The 26542-nt window shown below is 40.8% G+C and overlaps 1 protein-coding gene across 3 annotated transcripts in view; it reads left to right on the forward strand.

Moving 5' to 3' along the window:
• The window catches only part of sema5a (sema domain, seven thrombospondin repeats (type 1 and type 1-like), transmembrane domain (TM) and short cytoplasmic domain, (semaphorin) 5A), a 127373-nt gene extending 115858 nt beyond the window's left edge, over window positions 1-11515 (forward strand). Inside the window, exons 18-23 of one of the 3 annotated variants that reach the window (XR_002278352.3) lie at window positions 1884-2054; window positions 2306-2461; window positions 5096-5140; window positions 6406-6617; window positions 8745-8980; window positions 10113-11515. Coding sequence is in view for 1 of the 3 variants with exons in the window: in XM_020645593.3 (XP_020501249.1) it covers window positions 1884-2054; window positions 2306-2461; window positions 5096-5140; window positions 6406-6617; window positions 10113-10232 (704 nt within the window). In the remaining 2 variants the exon portion in view is untranslated. The remainder of the gene's footprint in view (window positions 1-1883; window positions 2055-2305; window positions 2462-5095; window positions 5141-6405; window positions 6618-8744; window positions 8981-10112) is intronic. The other 2 variants (XR_002278353.3, XM_020645593.3) reach the window with 2 other exon arrangements.
• The last annotated feature ends 15027 nt before the right edge of the window (window positions 11516-26542 follow it).

The following is a 26542-nucleotide window of genomic DNA, read 5'->3' on the forward strand; positions in this document are numbered from 1 at the left end:
AAGAAATCAGTTGCAGATAAGAGGTGTGACGAAGACCCCAATTTACAGCAGGAATCAGGGACTATCCCTGTGGCGCTCCACTACGTAATTACATCGCTGGGTAATTATGCTGCCAGCTATGGGAGGCCTTATTCTGTTGTGAGAAGCCTTGAGACAATGCGTATTCAACGCTCCTCCAGCGGAAGGAGAAGAGGAAGCTTTCTAATTAAAAGAATGCTCCGTCTGACAAGGGTGGTAAGCTGTCTAAATGGAAATCCAGCTCTTTAGTTTGGTAGAAAGCGCACCTGGAATCCTGTGCGGGCGCCAAAGCAGGCGCATAGTCACACATGATTATTAATCAAGCGCCCTGGAGAAGGGATTAGGTAGCCAACTAAAAAGTCTGGAATCTGTGTGCCATCTTCCACCACTACGATTTGGCTTCACAGTGGCTGCCACGCTGTAAGCAGGCAAAAAAGAGACAAGAGGCTCTGCGGCCGTCAATACTATTTTTACAGCTTGTTAATTCATTCAGTGAGAGTGAACGCTATTCAGCTCCTAGCAGCTTGAGCGCTAATAGGGTAAGCTGTTATCAGCTGCGAGCTCAGATGAAGACGCTGGATGGATGTAAGAGCGTCAGATTTGCCTGTAAAGCTGCTACAAGTGTTCCCCTGTGAGTCAAACATCGAGTGAGTGTGCTTTGATTCCCCTGCGCCAGATTGCTATGCTAATACATGTAATACACCTATTCTGTTGAGGGTAATAATACCATAGCTACAATATGTTGATGAACAACTCCGCTCCCTTGTCCCCCAAAGGAACCGACTTAACACAGCCTGAGTAGCAATGAATACTAATGCATACTCAATTAGCACCCCTCTGAAAGTGAGATATTATTTCCAGAAAAGCGTACTGTGCTGCCAGACCGATTGCAATCCTCCGGTGGTTAATCCAGCACTTTTTATAAATGCATTAGTGCACTATGAAGAAGAAGAAGAAGAAAAGGTGTTATGGCTGCCATCCATCTGGTTGGGAAATAAATGAATCTGTGTTTCTTCTTGCGTCTGCGCCCCCCAGATGAGACGATCCGTCATGGCGGGCCAGGGATCGACTTATGTGTCACTTTGTGATAGAGAAATTACACTGAGATGACAAAAAGCTTGGGCAACTTCAATTACCTGCACTGTGCTGCCAGCCATCATCAGGTCTTTAAAAGCAATCCTCAAGTGGCTCTGAAGGGGGAATATCTCTCTGCCCCGACGGAGTACGTTTTTATCCGGATGATTGGTGAAGCATATTTACCTTTGTTGTGATTCACGGCAAAAAAAAGATTTCCTCCGTTTATTGCTCTTTTTTCCTCTTTAAATTTCTCTCACTTCTCTTCCTCTATTTATGTCTTCCATTTATGTGTGAATCCAGGTGTTTATAACTGACTGTTGTTTGCCACTTGGCGCCGCATGAAAGGACAACAACAGCGGCAGACTGCGATGCTTCATTTATCTTTATTAATCAGAGGACAGAGTGTGGAGTTCAGGGGGGGTGGGGTGGGGAGTGGGGGGGGGGGGGGTCAGGCGTTTGGTGTAACAGCTGGGTGAAGCACATTTCATGTGACTTCAAAACAGCACACATTTCTCAAATTGCTGTACAGTTTTGTAGTTTGAAATGGTTTTGGAATGGCTTGATGTTGGAGGAAATTTTCCTTTGAAATGACCCAGAACTAAATCCAGGAAAACATAACACATTGAAGGGAATAATTTCCTAGAAAACAAGCGACATGGAAATAAAACACCAATGCCCTGCTGTCCTGCATCAATTACACAACTACAAAATGTTTATACTATCACAATCATGCCAGGGTTTTTTCGTGCATTAACATAAACAATGTGTCACTGATATGCTGTGTTCAGTGGACGGCAGCTGGTCGTGCTGGTCTTCATGGTCCAAGTGTTCAGTGACATGCGGAGGGGGACACTACATGAGGACGCGAACCTGCAGCAACCCCCCACCAGCTTACGGAGGGGACATCTGCCTGGGTCTGCACACTGAGGAGGCGCTTTGCAACACACAATCCTGTCCAGGTACACAAACAAACACACACACACACACATCTGAACTTAAACTTCAGTGATAAGCAGCTTAGGGCTCTGACTCGGCCACCAATCCATCACAGGTTCATTGCTTATTTTCTTTAGTCCCTCTCGGCCCCACAGAACGCACTCATGCATAGCTAATATGCAGCTGAGGGCACACACACACACACACTCACACACACACACATATGCACACACACTTGACAGGCTGTGAGATACACTGTCGTTTCCGTTTTCAGAGAGCTGGTCCAGCTGGTCAGAGTGGTCCCACTGTGACTCCAACGGGGCCCAGATGCGTGTCCGTCACTGCGACGTCCTGTTCCCCACTGGAAACCAGTGCTCAGGAAACAACAGCGAGACCCGGCCATGCTCTCCTGACTCCAATTTTATACCAGGTGATCACACACACACAAACACACACACACAAACACACACACACATCTTTCCTCCTTAGGAAAAAAGTCTTAAGCACTCAAGCATGACTTAACACACAACTCCTGAACGCACACTCATATTCTGCATACCACCCACCACCATATGCCCAGAGCAGTAATTTAGTCCATTTCCAAGAATCCTGTGATAATGAAATACGTTATTGATCCCTCTGAGGGAGTCGTCTCCGTGTCAGAGGTCAGGTTCAGCGACAGGGCAGCACTTTTGGAGATGGTTGGGATTTGTGTCTTGCGGAGGGACTCCAGAGTGCGGTAGGTGATTACATGGGGGCGTGAACTCAGGTGCTGCACTTAAGGGCTTGTCTCCCTCATCATTCCAACAACCCTGCTACTATATTAGTTTCATTATGAGCCTCGGAGTCTTGTCGGGCAATGCAAAAAGCACTTACACCAGCAGTTTTACTTCTTTTTTTTCTTTTTTTTCCGGATGTTAGAAGGAAAATGGAGAATGGCTCCTGTATGCTATTTTCTTTACGAGCCTGGTCACTCAACTGTTTGCTGACATCTGTGTTGAAATGATAGATTCCTCTAATAAGCAAGCATTTTCCTAACGAGTAGCTACAGTATATACCGATACAATACTGAAACAGCAGTTTAAGATCCTTTACAACTTAACAACATTGTATTTCAACTCAGAGCCAGTTAGTCCATGATTCATCAGTATGAAAATAAAAACATATATATGACAAGAATAAGAATCAGGTTTATTGCCAAGAACGCTTACACATTCCAGTCATTTGTCTTGTGTGTGTAAGCGTTCTTGGTGCAATCAGATGTTTATTTTGTTCAAACAACCCTGTTTAGCTCCTTTGATCACATGCATGTTCATATTGTTCATATAAGTATTCATATATGTTTCAAGAAAACTTGATGCTAGAGAGAGTAACACAGGTCAGCTTAAACTCTCATAGCCTCAAAGATACGTTTACAAATGAATACTAAATAGAGGTTATTTTAACCCAACCTCTCAAACAAGTGTACTTGGGTATTCATGTTGTCGTCAGCCTTGTAAGTAACAATGTTTATTCAATGTACAACTGTATCCTAGGGAATAATTACCTACACAGCCAGACATGTTAACAGTTGCAGGTGAAACAGATTAGGGAAAGTATATTAATGTTAAGTTTGGAACTAACCTGGATCCTCTAAACCACAGCACAGGCTCCAGCTGGCTGCTGAGAGGCTTCGGCACTGTTTATATTTTCATCTCACCCTGCATACCCAATAACCAAACTTTAAATTACATCTGGTGATAAGGCCTGAGATTTGGTGTCTGTCTGTTCATTGTAATAAAACCAATCAGGCTAGGTGAAAGTTAGTAAGTAAAGTGTTTTTATATAGCACCTTTCAGGAGCAGACGTCTCAAAGTGATTCATAATAAAAGACAGTAAATGCAGATAATGACATAATAACAGACAGAGTCTGAACAAGTCTAAACAAATGGGTCTGCTTTTTCAAAATGTCCAGCAAAAGTGTTATAACCAGACGGACAGCAGGAGACTCAGAAGTGATCTTTTTTATGAGCTGAGCTAAATGAAGAGCTGAACAAACTAGTGGTAAAAAAATAAATAAAATAAAAATGACACTCTCTTTACTGGTGGTTTAAAAGCTGCAACTTTAAACCCCGCGTTTTATTTAAGGTGATAATGACTATAAATCCTGATACACTGACAGGTTTGTTCTCCTGTATGTACGACACACCTTTATGACTCACGGTGCCTTCTTGTTTTGATCTATTTGATCTCTTTTTATAAATCTTGCATTGAGAGGCTGAAACCAAAGTCTTAGAATTGAGTTTCTGAAAGACAGTGCTTTTTCTGAAAGACTGAACGTTAAGAAACTCCTAAAACCTATAAATACACACACAAATCACACACACACACACACACACACACATCATATGTATTGATATCTGCTTAGACAGGCATCTCCCGATTGACAGCCCGTAATGTGAGACAACGCAGAGCATTGATCCCGGCTGCACAAAGATCATTAAAACTCCTCCTTTGAACAAAGAAAAGGTTCATGCTTTTCACTTTGTAGAACTACAAAAATACACCTGCTATAAAAAATTTAAAAAAACTGCATTTATTCTAGAAAACGTTATTACCCACGAGGAGAGTCCTTGACTTCTAAAACTTGAGGAATAATAAATTACGAGAATAAACATTTGATCGAAACACACATTTGTAACCTTTTCTGTATTAATTAGCAGGGTAATAATAATCATGAAGGCCCTTCACAGGTCTGTAAAGAATCACCCATTTACCTTTATACCTTATCATCCATCCCCTTTAATGGGAACAGTATAGTCCATTAAGGTTCATTAGCAGCGTCTTGTACTTCATTTCCTTTAATGAGAGCTGATACTTGTCATAAACTACTCCAGGTGCCACAGCCGTGATTAGCTTTTGGATGCTTTTTACGATAATCTGTATCATATTGAGTGTAGCTTTCATCTCTACTCTCATCTTCTAGGGTACAATTTGTCCCGCTAACAGGGCTGTTTGTCTGTGTTTATGGTTTTTAGCCCTAATTCCGCTGCCTTGTGCCTTTTCTCCCTCTCTCCTTTGTCAGAAGTCTCGATTGCACGCTCAAGCCAGGAGGAGATGCGGTGTGGAGGTAATTTTCAGCACGTGTGTGTGTGTGTGTGTGTGTGTGTGAATGTGTGTGTGTAAGAAAAGTCGGGAGCTTAAGACCTGCTTGTGCTCATGTGCAGCATCTTTTCAGTCAAATGTTTTTCTAATCCTGCTTTAAAGCCAATAAATCCAGTTGTAATATACCCAAAGAAACATGAAAGAAAGATGGTGATCATATCTGTTGGTGGTCATAAATGCACTGTGTATGAAATGTGTCAAGTTTGGTTGGAAATGCCTCACACTTCTGCCATAAGTGAGCCATAAATATCTTTTCCACCCAAAATAAAGCCACGTTACAGGGCAGCAGAGGCGACAAAATCTTTGCTTACGCTGCTGTATTTGTCTATTCAGTAAAACCTTAATCCTGAAAAACCAAAACACTGCAGTTTTCCACAGTGACAGTGGGAGTTTGAGTGCATCAATAAAATCACTTTTAACAGTGTCGTCTTACTGGCCAGCTGCAATAATCCACATATAAGAGTCCATATATGAGAGTGCTCTGAGTTGATAAAAATGCAGATGGAGGGATTGCCTTAAACAGGCAGCTTTAGGAGCCTTTAGCCGACTGAGTTTTGCCCTGTGCACAGGCTACAGATGCTTTTATTATCATTGTTTAGTGTGATGAAAACTATATACAGCCTGAAAGGGAGCTGTGCAGCAAACAGACGGAGCTGCTGGCTACAGAAAATAACGCTTCTTTCCGACGCACTTTTTTTCCCCCACAGAGATAAAGGCCAGTCGAGGCCAGGGCTCATAATTAAACAGTTTACATTCAATAAGTATACTGCATTAATTTTAATGAAACCAGTTCAGAATTTCAATATATTAAAACTGACTTTAAAATAATTAGTTCTAAAGAGCACAATGGCGACTCACTTAATGCCTTTTTTTCATTCCCTTTTGCAAAATTTTGAAAGAAAAAATAAGTTTGGCAACTCAGAGCAAACGTGTGCTGTATTATGAGCAGACATTGACAACATCTAGTGAAAAGTTGCATCTTTTTAAAAGATATAAGCAGCATCTTTTATAAGTGGAATGAAATAGGACCTACTAGCACACATCAAAACGACCAAAACTGCAGAAAAAGAGAAAAAAATGAAATCTTGCTTTCCCTCCAAGGTCTCAAGAAGTCTTCTTTCTTGCAAAACACTCCATCATTACCATATCTATGCAGTTTCAATTACCTCTTCCACTTGTGTGAATTGACAGAGAATCACCCCCTGCCTCTCCTCCCTTTCTCTCTCCCAGACTTTAATCTTTTCCACATGATCGCTGTGGGGCTCAGCAGCTCCATCCTCGGCTGTCTAGTCACCCTGCTGGTCTACTCGTACTGCCAGCGCTACCAGCAGCAGGCGCACGACGCCACTGTCATCCACCCCATCTCAGCCGCTCCGCTCAACACCAGCATCACCAACCACATCAACAAACTGGACAAATACGACTCGGTGGAAGCCATCAAGGTCTGTGGACAGGTTTTTGGACGGGGGTTAGCTGCAGGTCACACTTGGCAGATGTCAGATGTGTAGAGTTTGCAACATTTCTTAACTGTTCAGTTTGATCAATTGATGCCACACTTTGACTCCCGAGCCAATGAGCAACGGTTTGCCTCTTCCTCCAGTGTCAGTCTTGATTAAACGCACTTCTTTCTGCATGACTCTCACTGTCACACCGCCTCCTGTCCTGTACTGACACTCTGCAGTCGTGTAACAGATAGGCAGTTGTGCTTACATCTTCTCTCCGTGTGTGTCTCAGTGTGTGACTTTGTTCTGTGTCAGTGGTCATACACTGCTTTCTCATAACATACTAATGCAATTACTTATCGGTGCGTGGGTAGGTAATCAGCGAGGACGCTCTGCATCTGCAAATTTCCCTGCTTAGACAGGTCCTTTCTGTCATTATTGCATCCTAAATCGCAGCCAATCGGTTGTTCCAGCTCCTCTCCTGGTACAAACAGCCTCTTATCCCTCTGATACATCAGGCCTTCAGTGCCAGATTGAGCTGCTGATTAGTGCTCGTCCACAGACACTCATCGCTCCAGCTGGGCTTTTTTCAAGGATTTCTAGTGCTCTGTATTAAGGAGCGTTTCGACCACTTGGACACCTTGTCCATTCTTCTTTTTTTTTTTTTGCTCTAAAAAAGGAGATTCAAAAGCAATGAATGTGGTACCATGATGTTATGCCAATGAAGAACTGGGCTCAATGTGTGTTTGATTTCTACTTAGCCTTGACACTTCCCAGCCCTCTGGAAAAAAAACCTGGTACCTATTTGTTCTCCTGCTCGTAAGCAGCTACTGAGTATTAAAGAAGCAATGGGACCTTGATTCAAAGATTGATTTAATAAAAAAAAAAGAAAAGAAAAACTTCTCCTTTCTAACTGGCTACCAGATTTTATTTGCAGTTACTATTGTAGCCAGATTATTAAGCAACTGTTAGCTTAGTGTGTTGTTTCCTTCTGAATGACTTCTTAAAGTTTCAAGCTGACTCGTTTTACTGCAGATAATGTGGCATGTTCACCTTTTAATCCTTGGAGAAGAAATAGAAGCTCTGTTTTTGTATAACAGTGTAGAGCTGGATGATCATAGTATTATAAACGCACTAATAAATAGTCGGATCTCACTGTTCTGACACTGCCTTGCTGATCTATACTTGTATGAGAATGTCTGAGAAAAGACTGAGGAATAAGAACTTATTGCATCTGTCAGCCGTAACTAATAATGATCTGTTAAGGAGAGATGTTCATCAGACATTCAAATGGGAATTATTCAAGTTGTATGCTAAATTTCAAACTCACCTCAGGATTGACGTCCGTTGATTTAACAGTAGCGCTGAATAAACTACATTTTCCATTGTTTTTCATAACTCTGTTCTTTCAGACGAAGTCTTCAACATCAGCTACATGTTATATAAACTAAGTGGATACCTGTGTGTCTGTTTGCAAAACAACTACACAGATATGACAGTCTTTTTTTTTTTTTTTTTTGTTAAAACTGCCACTGAGAGAATCGCAGAGCTTTGAGCCTGGAGCAAATGTCTCTAAATGTAATTTCATTTCTGGGATAAAGGTGTGAGGAGCGTTCATCTGTCATACAATTAGAGTCAGGAGTGTAGAGCGTAACTCAGTTAGTTCTATTGTAGATAGAGGCGGATATGAATGTAGACAGTCCGTGTGAAAATAGGAAAGTAGCTGCATGACAAATGAACATGGTCTTTCCAAAAAAGCTCATTCTTCCTCTAACCCTCACTCACTGAAGTTTGGATGTCAGGGTGAATTTTCAAACATTAAAATAGGTCCTTTGAGTGTTCAAAGGGTGGAATGAAGAGCATCTGATGCCATATTTTGATGTTTTTTGGCTTTAATCCTGATGTTGATGACTCATTAGTCATGATGATTATGCACAGTGTATCATAGATACTGTTTTCTGGCCAACAGGAGTATTAAGAGCAGTCTGCTATATGAAAACAAGCCTAATTCAACATGTGTCTGTTGTTTCATGTATAGTTTACACATTTCCAGGCTTCGTGTTAGACAGTATATGGCCTCAGGGTTTTTGTGAGGATGACTCTTGCCCCTTCCTCTCCCCCTTGCAGCCAGACGTGTCGGTACTCTTGCCCTTGGACGACCCCGCCATGCACCAGCCTCTCTCTGCTAACATGGGGGTGTCCATGCGCGGCCTGGAGATTTTCTACTAACCACTGACCTCTGATCTCAGCAACATACCCCCCAGCAACTCTTTGACCCAAACCACTACTACTACTACTACTTCTTCCTCTTCCCCACCGTGCCCTGCCCGTCCACCTCCTGTGGCACTTCATGTGTGTGGCAGGTTGGCTAACAGACTGTAGTTTCTCTGCTCAGACCCCTTCATCCGTCCATCACGACATCCCCCCCTTCTCCCTCCCAGCTTGTGAGAAGGCAGTGTATCCCTCCTTTTTTTGGTGCCTCCATTAGCATGTTTTTTTTTTTCAATGTTGTTCTTTTGTCCTCTTAAATGGTTTTATTTGTTGCATTTAGAAAGAATATTGTCTTTTACTGTGCTCTTCTGTTCCCTCTCTGTCACTAATGCCACTCCATACTTGAGCAAATTGTGTTTACCGCACCAAAAACACAAATGTAATCATTCTTCGGCTAATTAAAGACGTTTAAGGCTAAAAGACAGAGTAGATGATGCTTACAAGCGTTGTAGCACAGCTATTAAAAGCAGCCATGGGGCCACCTGCAGAGACACATAACCGTCTCAGGGGCTGCGGGAGTGTTGATTGCATTCTCATTGAGTGCAAATCACATGATGGGAAAGAAGCTAAATATACACGTTTTTTGTCCAGCACGCTCATTCCCTTTCAGCGTCAGTCGGAAAACATCCATCAACTGCAAATGCAGCATCATCAAGTGTTCAATTACACCGCCCTGAGGGACTCCCAGCACACATATTCCCTGCAACAGACGGGATATGAACGCATCAATTTGCCAAATTGCTGATGTTGTATTGAGCACCACATCAGAAGCTCATTCCATGTTTACTGTGTCAAGCAGGGACAGAGAAGATGCCCCCATGGCTCTTCCTTATTGTTTAACAGAAAAACGGCCCCCACTTTGATCGATTTTTATGACCATGATTGTCCTGGAGGAGCAGCAATCCAAGGGCCATAAAAACTGCTGATGCTGGGTATTAGCGTTGACAGAGGTGGACATATGGAAGCGCATCAAAATAATTCAGCCCTGTGGTGGCTTATCACTTCCCTAGCCTGTTTGCAAACGCTTTGACCTTGCTCTGTGAAATGTGTGTTTCATTCACAGAGCAGTGTCCCATTGATTTGCAATGCTTGTTTTCCCTTTTTGGGGAGTTTGTATGTATTTGCTTTTTACCCTGCCATCTGGGCTGAATAATCACTTGATCCATGTGTTGCAAACAAGTCCAAGCTGACTCCTGTCTCCTCCTCTCCATTTTTCATCCATAGGCCTTCAACAAAAACAATCTGATTCTGGAGGAAAGAAATAAGTACTTCAATCCACAGCTTGCCGGGAAGACCTACACCAATGCATACTTCACCGACCTCAACACCTACGACGACTATTAGCCCTCAATTCAGCAGTACACACTCCGTAACACAGCGGGGATTCCAGCACCATCATCCATATGACTGTATTCTTTTTTCTGCTTTATTGAGATTCTTGGCACAGTGCGTGTCACACTTGGAGACTCTATGGCAGCTTGTATGTAATGAAAACAGACACACAGTGTTGCTTACGGAGGGAAATGCCCACTCTCTCTCAGGTGCCTTGGGGTACACTTGGAAAGCTCAATTTCTGACTCTCGCTGAGAAAATGACAAACCGGATTTCCAAATGTGGACTTAAAAAAGGGAAAAATAAGAACTGAACTCAAAGAGACTGTGGGACATGTGATCCCTTTTAACTTTCCTGTGACGCCTCTAAAAAAAAAGATTATGTATTTGTAATGATGGGAAATAACCACAAAACCGCTTTGCATGACTTCATCTGATGTGTTTTCTCTGCCGTTATGTTTCGTTTTGCATGATTTATGGCATTCCAGGGTTCAGGGACTCGAAAAGAAGTGCTTCTTTTTTAGCTTGTCTTAGGTTCAGGACTGGATTTGGAAAGACATCAAATCAAAGACAGTTGGGAAGCCTGGTGGCTTTTACTATTTACAGCTGCCGAAATCTCCAGATGGATCAATATCCACACCCAGTCCTTGAATCAGGATGTAGATATTTAAAGTTCATGGTCCATTCTGTCCAACTCTTTTTTTTACATCATGCTATCAGCTTGGGTATTTTTCAGATATTGAACTTTCATTGCAAATTTTTCTTTTGTTTTTCTTCTGTTTTGTTTTTAAGGTGCTTTTGTTTTGTACAGGAGGTTAAGTTTGGAGCCTATGTCTGTAGTTTTTTTCTTTTAATACATTTATTCAGTGTCTCAAGTGTTAAAAGAATGAAACATTTCTGTTAAAAAAAAAAAAAAAAAAAAGTTATCATATCAGCCTGCATCAAGTTCAGTCTTTGTCACCGTACTTTTTATATTTTTTGTAACAAAAAAAAATAATGTTTTTGAATTTTGATAGTGTTCGCTATCCCTTTGGCTTCTGAGTTAAAGATGTATTTGTGGGTGCAGGATGTTAATGGCATTTACTGTACAGATGGAGCAAACACTATTCTCCTGAACCCCAACTGGAGCGCTACACATATACTACTAGATGAAATCCATTCATTGATTTGAAATATTCCTGTTCACAGTGTATAACCAAATATTAGGTTATTCAGTGGTTCAGTTGCAACTAACTCTTTTTACATGTTTGCTTGTGTTACTGTGCATAAATTAAAAACTGCTTCGTACACAACAGACTTGACAGTGTGAGTTAAACAGACGTCTCATTTGTAAAACCTTTGATCTCGTGTATTTTACTTTCTCCGCAGCTCGCATGAAGCTTGTAAACATTGCTGAGTGAAAGCTGATACATTTGTGAGATACTTCCATTCAGTGGGGTTTCATCTGACAACTTTGGAGACTTTGATCTTCCTCCAACAAAATACTGTTAAAAACGGAGCACCATAAGAACCTCAGCACTTCATAAATCCCTCAAAACCGGTGTAGCAGACCCCCTCCACCTGTTTTTTTTTAAAGGAGTCTTCGGCAAGGCCCTGCAGTGACAAATGGCAAGTGCAGAATTGGAAGGATACCTGAAGGGTACAAATCGCACGAGGCAGCAGGGTAAAGGTTGAGAGGGGAGAGGGGGGGGAGGGATGAAGTCTAAATTCTAAACTCTAATCTGTATGATGGGGTGTAACAGCACACACGGCGCTGTTCTCCATCAACCTTCAACCTGACGTCCCATCTGTGTGCAGAGGGTAATGGAGGGGGTGTTATTAATCACCCCGCTGTTTGGTTGGTCGAAGGGGGGAAGAAGGGGAGGGGGGTGCTGATGCAGGTGAATGTGCAGCTCAGAGCTGTGTGGCTCCTGAGAATCACGTTCTTTGGCTTGAGTTCATTCTAACTAGCCGAAAAAGCAGACACAAATTTACACATGAAGGATCCAAGAGGACAGTGTGTATGTGTGTGTGTGATAGAAATGTTTTGAAGGTTGGAAAAGTGTTGATATCGGCTGCAGAAAGGCACATTTCCCTGGCAACTATGGAAGTGTAGAGGTGTCTCAAACTTCTCTTTAGTGTGTGGAGTTTTAAAACGGCAAAGTGAGAGCTGTGCAGGTCACAGTCAGGCAGACACATGTGACATTCCAGTGTGACAGCACGGCCAAGGACAATAAATGACTTTCCCAAAGTGGCATTTAGGGACTGCTAAAGGTCTCAGCTAAAGGTCACAAGAGCATGGTTTCTGCATGTCAGAGAAAGCAGCTGTGAGTGCCTGCATGTGCATAAAGAAGTCAGAGTGTCATGATATGCGACTCGCAGGAAGCGATCGACCAAAAGCCTGCATTATGTTCATGTATGTTCACGTCAAAGGGTTTCATGAATTCTGCAACAGCGACTATTTCAGGCAACCACTTTGTTAGAGGCTGAAATATATCAAGACTTATTGGATAGATTTTTCAAACGTGATGTTACCCTGAGAGACAAATCTCTTCTTATTTCTAGCACGTCCAACAGGTCAATCACTCCCCCCCCGAATAGTGACACATTTTAATGCATCGATTAGTACATCAATACAGGAAATTAGCGTTGTCTAATGACAGAAACAATTGGACCAATTTTTTTTTTTTTTTTTTACATTTATGTTCCACTTGAGATTAGAATGAAACACAACCATCCTCAGGTGTTTCTGGTTGTCAGTTTATTCAGGTTATTAAGATTTATTAGGGGCTTTTGTGCCATTATTTATTATACAGGACAGTGGATAGATCAGGAAACTGGGGAGAGAGAGTGGGGAAAGGAGCCGCAGGTCAGACCCGAACCAGTGTCCCCTGCCTGGAGGACTATGGCCTTCGCACATGGGGCGCGACCTAACCATTGGGCCATCTGCGCCCCTACTCATAGACTGTATAAAATATAGACATAGTCTCTGTGACATCACCCATTGAATTCTCAAGAGGTGATTTGAAGTACAACAACGGTGGCTGACAATATGGAAATGCAGACTCCAAAGAACTTTAAGTAATGTAGAAACAAGCAAAAAGGTGAAGCTGAGCTGGGATTCAAGGCTCCTGGCAAACAGCTATAAGGAGCCAACTGTCAGTCAACTCAGCCATGCCCCTAATAATACAAAACTATGCATAACTCTTAGCCTTAATATAATCTAAACAGTTTTTTCCTGCTTAAAAAAGGGGCATGGGACCTTATGAGGATTCTATGGCTTTTTGAAGCCAGCCTCAAAGTGGACACTCGAGGGACTGCAGTCTTTTGTACTTCCGCATTGGCTTCATTATTCAACGCCCAGAGGTTGCTCCATGGTTTTACTCTGGGCTCATTAGATTAATAAGCATGATGAACTTAGATCGTGGACATGGCAAACTTTACACCATTAAAAACATTAAATATACTAAAGCTAACAACACCACTTACTGAGCATGGACGTGAAAACTCTTGTTCCCAAAATAGTTTTATGTTTGTTTGTTTTTTTAAAACTGTTCATAATGGTCTGGTGATCCTAAAAGTCCAAAACACATTTCACAGTTGTTGTGTTTTGTAAAATGTTGTGGTTTGTAAATGGTGTTGGGTTTTAAACATTAGGGCCAGCGAAATTAAAAAATGGAAGTAATAATGAGGAAGTTGTTTCTCAGTGGAAACAACTGTAATATTTCAGAATGCTCAGATTTAACATTTTTAAGTAGTCTTGATTTGAATAAAGACACAAAACCCTTGTCTTTGAAGAGGTCATTTTCATTATCCTAATTTTGAACAGCTCAAGAATTCTTTTTTTAATAAATATTGAAAAATATATTGACCTCTGAACACTCCTCTAGGCTTTAAATCTCCATTGTAATTGTCAGAATATATATTTGAGTGACACCTTCATGATGTGATTGGAATAAAGGAAAAATAGTTCTCTCAAAATATGAGCCAGGCGTCTCTGCATGTTGCCATTTTGCTCATGAAGCATTCAGCTGCTCGGTTAATTAGCAGCCTGTATACAGAGGCCTCTGAGTGGCAAACAAGGTGAGTGAGTGAGATTGTTCCTGTCAGGTAGGTAACAGAGCGTGAACATCCCATTAAACACCTCTCTTTTTTTCCCCCTCTGGAGAACAGACCCTCTCATTCACATGGATCACTGTGCTTTGGACTGGCCTCCAGCATGCAGCTCCCTGATCAGATCCAGCTCTGACTGCACTGTAATATCAGCAGGTTTGGTCATTGAAATACTCCCAAAATAATGTCCCTGGACTACTTGTTATCTCCAAAACTGAACTATCTATGTCATTTTTCTTTTGTGTGGAGAGAATCAGACAAAGTTTTAGCCAAATGTGGGATGAGACCCAGTGCATGCAGCACATTTTCTTTTCGTGAAAAGAAAAAAGCTGTGCTGAGTTATATTTATACGAGCCGGGAGAAGTGATGGAAGAAGATGTTGACTAAACAACCCCAGGGAAGACAGAAGACTACAGAACAATTTATGAGCTGTCATGAAATGTTGTTTTTTTTTCCAGTAGGAAAATAACCGTGATTACTGACGCCTGTCATGCAGAGGGATCCTTGAGCAGCAGGGTTACATGGAGCACACACAGACACTTTAAATTAGATATTTTTCACAGCATAGCACCGCAGAGGTGGAGTGTACCCTATACTCAATCTGCATCTGTTTCTACCTGAGGCCTAGGTGAAGCCCTGTCGATTTACCTATTTATTTGTTGTGTCTTTGCGGCTATAAATAGGCAGACAAAGTTTCTTTAGCTATTCCCTGATGCATTAGAGCATTCCCAGAAGAGTGTTTTTCTCTGTGCTTGTATATTTTGAAGCGAAAACTCCTTAATGAAGCTTCACTCCAGATTAACATTACAGTGCATTCAAAGAACACAGATGAGAGAGATTTTTCAAAGCCACTCTTATCCCCATAACACCATTTGTTGGATTTAAGAAAGAGAATTCTGTTTTTGCCTGTAATATTCATATTTTCATGACATTACATTAGCATTTAAAGTTTCCACATCGCACAACAGTCTTTCGGATACTCTTTTTTTTATGTCGCAGAGAGAACAAAGCCCAGCTTCCAGCAGCGCTCACTCACAGATATTTGTGTGGGTTGATAGGAAGCTGGCTCGACGCTGCAGCTTCCTTTCCGTCGAGCCAGACTGAAGGATGAATGTCACCGTAGGCGCTTATGCCAGCTCGGGGAGACCACCATAGATTCAACCCAGAGACATCTGGAATCCCAGGTGCCCGTCTCGCTCGATCCAGGTCTCAGCTGCAGGAAGCCAAGACGAGTCATCAATGCAGAGACCATCCAAGCCATACAGAAGCTTATCGGCTCTACCACAACACCCTTTATGGGCCTATTCACCTCAATCAAAGCTGTTATTTAGGTAACGAGCCAAGATGGCGGATATCGCTGTGCTCCAATTACTTGCTATTTCTCCTCCATCTTTCCTTGCCAGCTTCCCCACAAGCCCTGATTCTCCTCAGCGAGCCCAGCTGCTCTGGCGCTGCTCCTCGTCCTCGGTGTCTGCGCGTAGGGAGACCTTTCCGAACAGAAGGGCTCTGTCAGCTCAAGACTCACTCACAGGAGCTATTGATGTCTGCCGTGGGGTTCGGTCCAGCAGGGCTTATCGATGGCAGGGAGGTGGGCTTGAAAAGTGCAAAGTCAAAAAATGACTTCCTGTGAATCATTTTGGAGCTGCTGTGAGATAGTTGTGGATAACAGGTTGATAAAAAAAAAAAAAACACTCATAGACGTTTCAGTTTCAGTCATAGTTTTAGCTTTAACGTTAAAGCTCCTGTGAGAAGTTTTTTAACTGCATGAAAGAGGCTTTAAATAACATCGATGTCTCTTTATAACCTACAAAAGGAAGCAAGATCATCAGCGACAAGACAATTTCAGGGGTTTTTTTTAATGCGTGTTACCACTGCCACAGGGAAGGTGTCAGACGGGGGAAAACGTGTCACTGTATATATTGACGGTGAGTAGTATGTTAGACTGTTAAAATAAAGCACATACGATCTTATTGTCAGAAAACACTACTTACACAAGTCTAAATCAGCAGAGATTTAGTGAGATTAGACGTACCACCTTGTCCACAGGTGACGTCAAAATCAACACAAACTGAAAGATTGTCCCAGGAGCTTTAATGTAGTTTACATTCAAATATTATCCTCTGTGATAAGAATGAACAATTACAAACTTGTGTAGTTGCAAATAAGTTTATTTTTCTGTTGAGTGTGACTATCACTTACAAACTGAAGAGCAGGAAGCCACTGAAAGTGTTGTTGATTATTTTGACTATCATGAGAGCGTACCCTGAAGGAAGCTTCATGTACACCAAAATCTCCCTCACTTAACTGAAGAGGTAATGCATTTGAGAAATACATTTGGCGTTCATTATTGTTGTATTCCCAGTTTGCCATCATTTTCTGGTTATTATGGTAAAGGTAGAGACCACAACTGTGACCGTGGCGGTTTTCAAATGCAGTGGAGCAGTAAACGCCTCTGATTGGTGCGATGAACATGCCTACACGAGAGGAAGAGTAAAAAGAGAAAAGTCTGTCATTAAGCATTGTGACAGAAATGTGATCAGTAAAGTGTTTCTCTATCTGTTCACACTGGAGCTGTACCTGATATAGGATTATAAGCATTGCCAATGTTGATGAAGATTTGGTTGTATGTCAGTGTTAGGTCCGTGTTGAATGGTCCCATCTGACTGGTCAAGCCCACAGAGAACGCCATCTTACCTGTAATAAGAGTGATATATCAGCAATGAGGAGTGATTTTAGTATACAGGAAAACTGTTTTATTCACATCATCTTATAGTACAATCAAAATGAATTGGGCTACTAGTAGCAGCCTGTTGTAACACCAAAAGGTTGGTTTGAACATAACCCTAACCCTAGCTGTGTGCTGTATGTGTTAATAATAATCATAATAACAGACTATGCCAGCGAATAAGATTCAACATGACCTAACAATAAATCCTTTCGCATTAGTGGTGGTAAAAGTATTTAAACAAATGTTATGTTGTATGCTATTTCGTCATAGTGAGTGTTTATCTGTTAAATTGTATTTGTTTTTCTCTCCCTGTGTGGTTGGGGTGATTAAAGACCAGGTTATTCTGATGCTTTGTTATCAGATCACATCAAGAGTTACATGCAAAAAACAACACATGGGGAACTAATGAAGTATGATGCATTAAGATTAAAAGAGTGTTTTCAACTGTTTGGCCTTTGACCTCCCAAAAAATATTTCATTTGTCTGTGCACTGTTAAAACTTCTATTAGACATATTAAAACTTAAAACTCAGTACCTGTATTTCTTTTCTCCAGCTCAGAAATCGTGTTCTTTGTGACCACTAGCTCTGGATCAGTCGTGGGTAGAGCAGACTCTGTTTTAAATGGCAGAGTTTCAATGTCAAATCTGTCGGCTGCAGTTAAGGTCAGGTGTGTTTCCAGGCTTTTTTATACTGGGATGACTTGCGAAGAGTATGTGTGCACAAAAACACATGCTAGGTTAGCATTTACTCACCATTTCAGTATCCACTCATTAGTCCTATTGAACTACATGAAGGTACCAAAGCACAGTATAAAGCTTTTACAAGCTTTTACAACTTCAGTGTCAGGCACCTCTTTGCTTTTTGTACAATTGGGATAACTGGGTGGGTATGCAACAGTTGTGAAGCAAATAATATACTTTGTATGCCAATTCACCGGACAGTCATGGGGAGACAGAATCTGTTAAAAATCGCAGAGTTTAAATGTCAAGAACTTTCATGTTCAGTATAAACATCAGGGGAGGCCCAATTGGGTCACGGACTCATGCAAGAGCCCCAAGTACTGTATGTGTGCTCAAAAACACATGAAAGAATAGCATTTACTTAACCTTTCTGTCTCCACTAATATTCTTTCACTTTAACGATCATTGTTTAGGATAATTGGATATGCAACTTTACTGACACCCTGTGTAAGACAAACAGATGTCAAGGAGGAGCCTCATGGACACCCCCCTACAGGCAATCTCCATAAAATATACAAATTTAATAATTCATAACATAAATAAAATCTAAATAGTTATAAATATATATTATGAATATATTGCTTTTTCTCTTACCCATAAAGAAGGGTGTAGCTTACCCTCCGGGTTGGGGTTATTTGGTTTGAACGTGAAATAAAAGGTTATTTCTGTCTTTATTCCCAATGGTTAGAGTTTTAATCACATTTGGCCACACTTTTGATATTCGATAATGCAGTTCAACTACTTTTTAACACAAACTTAAAATCTTTTACAAGTAAAATCAATATCGCTCTGTCCTTCTCAAAAATTCAATAAGGAATTCATAAAGGTACACATAAAAGGATATAATGATGCCAAGGAGATGCCCAAATTCTCAAATGTAATTTAATGCCCTGGGTCTGGACCTTTGAATCTGCCGACTCAACAGAATAAACTAAAACAGGGTTGTAATGAGTTGACCATTATGTCTTTAATCAAGCAAGTCCTTTATATGAGGTTGGACATTTTGGGAAATATACATAGTTTGTTTGATCATTTGTTTGATTTCACTCATAGTATGTGCAGGAGGCATGAAGCTACCATTTGCTGCCAGTCATTAGCATGCAACAAAGACTGTAGACCGGGATCACCCAGTTTTGATTTGTTCCAAGATAACTAAATTGCCCTACCAGCATTTGTTTTTGCACAATTACAAGGTGTAAAGCATACCATTTGGATGTGGCCAAAATAGCTGTTTCAAACTAATCAAAAAGGTTATCTTGCAATTTCTTCTTTACAAATGCACCATACAGAAAACAGTGAGCAAATAATTTTCTCCTCTTGTTAAAAGCATCCCAATATGTGAATCTATCCTAACGTTACACATAGACTTCTTTTTTTCCACCTCACCAAGGCTTTCCCTGGACCCGAGCCCAAACTCCCGTAAGCAAGTTTACAGTAAATCCTGTAAATTCAAGTGCTGTGTGAAAATCTGTGAACATGTACTGTGGCCCTGCCAGCTCTTTTCTAAACAAAGCTTTCTTTATACTGAGAGCACTTGGCTGTAAGAGAATCCTGCTCATCACCAAGGCTGGAAACCAATGATTTCATATTTCATTCTCTTTATGTGTTTCTGCTAATGTGATGTTATTTGATATTTCCAGGAATCATCCATCATGCATTTCTCCCTCAATATCACTCATTTGATCAACAGTGACCTTCTGAGGACAGTATGTATTTCTGTAAACACTTAACATTTTTATTGAAGATTTCTAAGTGGAATGGATTTAGCATGTCAGAGGATGGTTCATTGCATAAGAAAATACTTAATGAATTCATCAGATAAACTGAATAGGAAAAAATAAATATTAAAAAGATTCCCATCCAGTAAAAAGTTCATCACTGGTTTTATGTGAGATGTTGGATTCTTCAGTTTGATTCCTTCTTGCCTTATGCAGTTTAATTAAATCTGCTTTAGTCTTTTTTTTCATCAAATCAAGAAGCTACTAGCTACAGACAGTTATGACCTGAATATGAAAAATCCTTCTGCTTTAAAGGGTTAGGGTCTTTCTATTTAGTTTCTGCGTATTGGTTATCCAACCAGAACACAACCTCACTGTTCTGGTTCACTCTTGTTGTGTTCTGGTGGCAGAAGTTTGCTGTTTTTTAGTGAAAAAGTTCAAAATATTCAACGTCATTACCTGAGCAACAAAAAATGGCAGTAAAAGGCTACCTGCTGCAGGCTGTGATCGATGAAAGTAGTGAGAGACGGACATTTCTCAGAAGTTGGTGGAGTTCAATTCAGAGCATAAAAACACAACTCAGAATAAATAATAAATGTTGGACGGAAAAATAAGTTAATGCTAGTAAGAAACTTGAAAGGTAATGTTATGTCAATGTTGTGTTTACAACTTGTTTGCGCTGCCCCCAAGTGGTCAAACATAGTTAAATGTAGGTTTTACTAAAAGTATTAGCATAGAACACCAAAAACATACTTGTGCAAAGTGAATGAGCAATTGTGTTATTTTCAACACCTGGAGACATGAGATATATTTCATGACATCATAATTGGCATGGAGACTAGATTTCAACCCTAGAGGTGTAACTGTTACATGCACAAGTAATGCACTCCAGCTTTACACAAAGTCTCTGTTCAGGTACATATGGAGGTTGGAGTTCACCTGAATTTTCGTCTATCACTTACCTGCATTGTTCAGTTCAGACAGGTCTTTAAAAAAAAGGCTACTTGTATTTTAAGTGATAGTAGCTGCTTTGAGTAGATGCCTACCATTATATTAGGGGGGGTGGCCCGCCCCCACAAAAATTGTGATGTACCTGTGATTTCTTCATCATAAAGATGTGGTATTATTTTGAAGGTGAAGTTTCACAAGGAGTTTTATTAGCAGGTCTGCTTCTATTCATTTTTCATTTCCTGACATCATCCACTGTCCTGCTGGTTTGCTTCTTTTGCTGCAAATGGTCCAGTCCAGAGCACTGAATAACTAAAACCCACAAAGACTGGCGCTGACTCGTTAGGTAAGCCTTTTAACAAAAGGATTGACATGTGTCAGGGTATTAGGCACAGACGGCCTACCTTGAAGGCTCTCGAGGTGTGATAAAAAAGTTTCTAGAGACGCACATATCCAGACTTTGATGGCAGCGTGACATGAGAGGTAAAATATGTGAAGTGTGGGTGGTGGATTGATGATGCATGTTCACGGATAAATGTAGCTGATTTTATATTGGAAAAAAACTTTAATAAGTGAAAAGAAAAGTAAAACAAAAAGACAGAAGTGAGTGCTGCACTGGGTCAAAACATGTAGAGTAATCAGGTGCTCTTCAGGAACAGGGGACAATAGTCATATAGCTAATAAAAACGTTTGACTGTCCTGATGACAAACAAAAAGTTTGAAGTGTGGAGAGGCAGTCTTTTAAGATTTATTTTGGGGCATTTTATGCCTTTAATGGAGACATAGGACAGTGGATAGAGTTGGAAATCAGGGAGAAAGAGAGTAGGGAATGACATGCAGGAGAGGAGACACAGGTTGGATTTGAACCTGGGCTGCCCGCTTTGAGGATCACAGCCCCCATACATGGGGCGTTCACCCTAACCACTGCGCCACCAGCGCCCCGAGAGGCAGTCTTTAAGCAAAAGTCAGAGACATTCTGATATCGTATAAAAATCCTTTATTTAACAGTGATGTGTCAACGCGTTTCCTTTAATACACGTTGATGCGACTGTTTCAAACCTAAATCATGCAGGATTAGCATAATCTCTAAACGTCAGTGTTTGTGTTTGTTTTTACCTGTTTGGCTCACCAGATGGCTGGAGTTTGTTTCATTAAGATCATACATCGTGTGTCAATCACAGACATGCAAATTCATTGTCTTTTATTGGCTTTATAGTGTGGTTGACAACCTTAAAAGTTGAGCGTTCATTAAAGTCTGCCATCTATCACATCTGGTATACCTAAGAAGAGCTGAACAGAAAAAGGTACTTTAAAATATGATTTGACCCAGGTCTCTAGTTGTGGGAGCATGAAGCAGCATGGCTGATATCTCATTAGTGACAGAATAGAGGTCAGGGTGAAAAACATTGCACTCATCACCTGCTGGATGACAAATGAAGCCCTTCATGAGCCGGAGGAAAGAGGAGATGAGAAAGAGAGAAGAAAGTTAGAGAGAAACAGATAGAGGAGAGGCCGCGGTGTGAATGGGTAAGTAAGAAAACCCCCGGAAGAGGGAGTCTCTGTTATTATTGCCTAGTTTGCTGCTCTTACATATTTCATTTCTACACATTATAAGCTTTTTTTGTTGTTGTTTTAACAGCCTTTTCAGGATCTACAACAGAGGATCCGAGCATCCCTCCAAGGTATGGTTTGTCTCTTTGATTAATGAAAGCACTCAACACAGGCAGAGGAACACTTAAGGGATTCATGCTCATAAGAAAATTGATTACCTTTAACTAGAAAACAATGGGAAAAGGGGAAGTGTAATGACTGGGCACCTATTTTACTTCACAATCATTACAGGGTGCAGGAAAGCAATCACCATGTTCTGTAAAATTCTGGTATTAATGACTCTTAAAGTGAGAGAAAACACTGCATAAAAACACTCCTTAGAAGACGGATTACTGCCATCATACGACAAACATGAAACATTAATATTACAGAGATTACAGTCTGGTTCTGTTTCTAATCAAAATAAAGCCTTCTTGCTCACAGCTATCATTTGTCTTAAACTTTGCCAGCACATGAAAAGAACAAATGTGATTCTAAAGTTACGTCAGTCACAAAAGCCTTGTAGCGGATTAATCAGTGTTAATTTGAACTCTATTTCAAAAACAACCAAAAACCCATTCTTCCCTTCTTTTCTACAACTAACAATTAGAATCCAGCTTTATTGCTCCGGATTAAACCAACTCCTCATTTCACCACCCTATTAGATTCATCCCCCTTGCTAATGGGCCTTGTGATGAGCTATTGATCTACAGCAAGGTGTCTCAGGAAGTGAAGAAGCACCACACATAATAAAACCCACCAAAAGAGAAGAAAACAAACTCAAAAAGTAACAATAGGGTCTTATTCAAAGTCTCAACATTCAGGACTTATAATTGACCATTCGTTAAGCCCCATTCCCCTGTCACTGTGATCGCACCTGTCAAGCTCTCCAGTCTACCGTGGTGCATCATGCAGTCACAGAAATTGTAGCAAATAGGCCTACTCAAAATGTGCTATTGCCTACTTAAAAAAAAAATGATGTGGGAATTCACACAGACGTAAACAACAGCTCATAACAAATTCCATACTAACCGGTATTTGGTTGTCTCTTGAAATATTTGTATCTTTCCGATTTCTTTGACTGTAGACAGCACTAGCAAGTGCTAATGGTAAACTAGTGCTTGCAAGATAAAATGTCTGATATAATAATAATAATAATAATACATTATATTTAAAGGCGCCTTTCACAACTCTCAAGGTCAACTTACAGAGCAGAGATAAAAACAACATAAACAAGGTCGATGTCTGAGGAGTTATGTATCATATGATATAGTTTGTAAGCTTACTTGTATTTTTTTGTATGGTAAACAAACATGTCACCGGGCGGCTGTGGCTCAGTTTGTAGAGTCGATGGTTGGTCGTTCGACGTCCAATGTATCCTTGGGTTCCCAGCTCTTGAGGCAACATGTCTGATGTGTCCTTGGACAAGACACTTACCTGTCAGCAGCGTATGAATGTGTATGAATGGGATTACTCAGTTCTGATGGTCACTTTACACAGAAGCCTCCGCTGTCAGTGTATGAATGGGTGTGAATGTGTAGGTGTGACATGCGGTGTAAAAGCCCTTTGAGTAGTCAGAGGACTAGAAAAGCGCTACACAAGCTCAAGTCCGTTTACAATTTACCAAGTCCATTCACCGAACCACAAATATTATAAGCACTGTAGAAAGCTAGCTAGCTAAATATGCTAACACTCGCCCATTAGTATGCAAACGTTAGCTTAGGTTGGCATGACTCCAAATGTAATTTTTATCCTTGTACGTGCCAAGCTTTGAGTTGTTTTTCCATTCTCTTGGCATTCAGAGGACAATCCAAAATCATACTAGCTAGCCAACACAAAGGCAACAAAACAGTTGACCTTTTTAAAAGAGTGTTAATCCATCATTAAACCTTGTAGTTTAACTGCTGGGTTATCCACATGCCCTTTCCTTTCTCATGGTGATTCATTTAACCTCTGACCACCTTGAAGAAGAAAAAATATAATCAAATATCAGCAGATTCGTAAAATTCCTCCTCAGCTATTTGTTATCAGTTATTAGTGATGAGGGGTTTTTTTATTTCCAGGAGCAGAGTATCAGATACATTAGGGCCAGGAGTGAATGATGACGGTAATTAGGACCGAGTTGTCCTTTCTCAACCTCCACTCTTCAACTTTCTGCAGACTTTTATTCTTCTCTTTTTCCATTTCTGAATGAAAGATTCATAAGATCTATCAGAAGGTTGTGATTATTAATAAGCCTCTGGACTTGTGTGAACTGTCATCCTTCAGGTGGAGTCCCCTACTTTACACCTATATAAAAAGAAGTCTTTTATCTACAAAAACATGCATGTATTAAAAGCATTTTTACTATACAGGCTGTAATTATCCTTTCTCATTGATTTCCTTCATATCCATGATGGACCAGACTACCCACAGATAGTTTATAGATACAGATATCCCAGCTTCGATTGGATTCTAGTGGCTCAAAAACGGCTCTATTATATTTCCTACAGTTCTCCATTTTTTCATTGTGAGCTTCGCCTGCTGCTTGCTGAGATTTGCAAGGCGGTAGAATTTGATCCCTCCTGGAACAAATTGAAATGTACTGTACTTGCAGCGCTCAGCAGTAGGCCTATCATGCAGCTCGGCGAGGCCATGTTGTGCTGACTAGACTCGGGCACTCAGCTCGCTGCACACACCTACACAGTGGGCCTTAAATCCAATGCACTGTGGAGAAACCCATAGACTGTGCATCTGTGTTTGTGCAGATGCACTACTGAGTTAAAAGGATAAAAAAAAAACACTCTATGGCTAGCCAGTTAATCAATCGTTTTTATTAATCAAGAGCCAAATCCCAGAAAAGTTAGCTCATCATGACACTCTGTATGAAGAGCAGTTCAAGGCTCTACTCAGTAATAATTACAGACACCAAACATGAATCCACTTGACAAAACGTGTCTGGAAAAACTTTCTTAATAGGCAGAAATGGATAAACAAACAGACAGATGGAAGGACAGGATGACTCCAAGAATGTCTTTTTTTCAAATCTTGGAACACTTTAGATATCATTGACAGCGACAATATGTACCTCCGGAAATGATGGACAACTTGTTGGTATTTCTGGTGCAGCCAGCAGTGAGCATTCAAAATCTTCCTTTTCCTACAATTCTACAATTCACTTAGCAGACGCTTTTATCCAAAGCGACGTACATCAGACAGCACATCTTTTCCATGTGCTGTATTGTTTACAGGCCTGTTGGTAATTAAAGAAGCAATCGCATCGTCAGATTTAGATTCAAAGTTACATCCTTCAAAGGAGAGACCATTCATCGGTTTCTGGGAACTTTCAGTTCTGCTTCTTTTAGCAGTATAAGCTCACAAAAGAAAGCAATTTTCTTGTGATTTAGTTACAACAGGTCCTAAGTCTGATAAAATAACATCATGATGATCCAGATTTTGAAAAAGTAAAAAGGCCAGGTTTGTCCAGTCTGTTGTTAATGGAAGAATATGTGACATGTTACACATAAATAAAGCAGAAATCAAGTATATCCTCTGTAAATGCTGCTTGCGCTCAGTGGTGCTTGATTATGGTGCGTTCTGTTTGATAACTCCTTCGTGCAAACGCGAGTAGAGAGGGGTTGGAGGTGTGCTGCTGGAGGAGAACGGAGGCTTCAGAATAGCGGAGGTGTCGCCAAACAGCAGACTGTTTTGGTTTAGTGCTTGTGCTCATTAAGGGCGACCTCTAATGGATCAAAAAGTTGCACATTCTTCCTTTAAGAGGAGGAGAAAACAACTTTTAATGGGATTGTTTGTTGAATGGAGGTCAGATTGTTCATTGTTTGGAAATCTGAGCTGATTAGCTTTCACAACAGACTGTCAAGAAGATTGTTAGGTGCACTTGCATGCAGATATCTGATTCAAGAAATAAATAAATTATCATTAGATTACCACTGATGAGAGCCAAGATGTCATTACGGTGGATATCATACTAAAAGCGTTTTCTCTCTATGGACTGGTTCTCCTGCATACACCATGCCTGCTGATATGTGATTGTTTAATGTTACTTGGACTACAAACTCACTTCAATCTAAAAGCAGAAAACCTGACATACCAAAGTCCAGTCCCATGAGTCCACATATTGTTTTTTGGGGCTTTTTTGGGGGGCCTTTTGCCTTTATTTAGACAGGACAGTGGATAGGGAGGAGGAAATCGGGAGGGAGAGAGAGTTGGAAATTACATGATGTAAAGGAGCCACATGTCAGACTTGAACCAAGGCTGCCCGCTTGGAGGACAGTAGCCTCCGAAACATGGGGTACGACCTAAACGCGTGGACATCAGCGCCCCAGATTCAACATTTCGATGAAGAACTGGTTATTAGAGATTATTCTGTCCCTTGTTTTTTCATAGTGAAAAATATAGTATTACAATTTTTGGAGCGTTTTACGGGCGTGCAAAAAAACAGGGGCTAGAATCTCTCCGTTTTTTCTCTCAGACAGCGGGAGCAGCAGACAGGATGATTCTGGGTTT

Source organism: Labrus bergylta, chromosome 20, assembly GCF_963930695.1.
Source record: "Labrus bergylta chromosome 20, fLabBer1.1, whole genome shotgun sequence".
Lineage (NCBI taxonomy): Eukaryota > Metazoa > Chordata > Actinopteri > Labriformes > Labridae > Labrus > Labrus bergylta.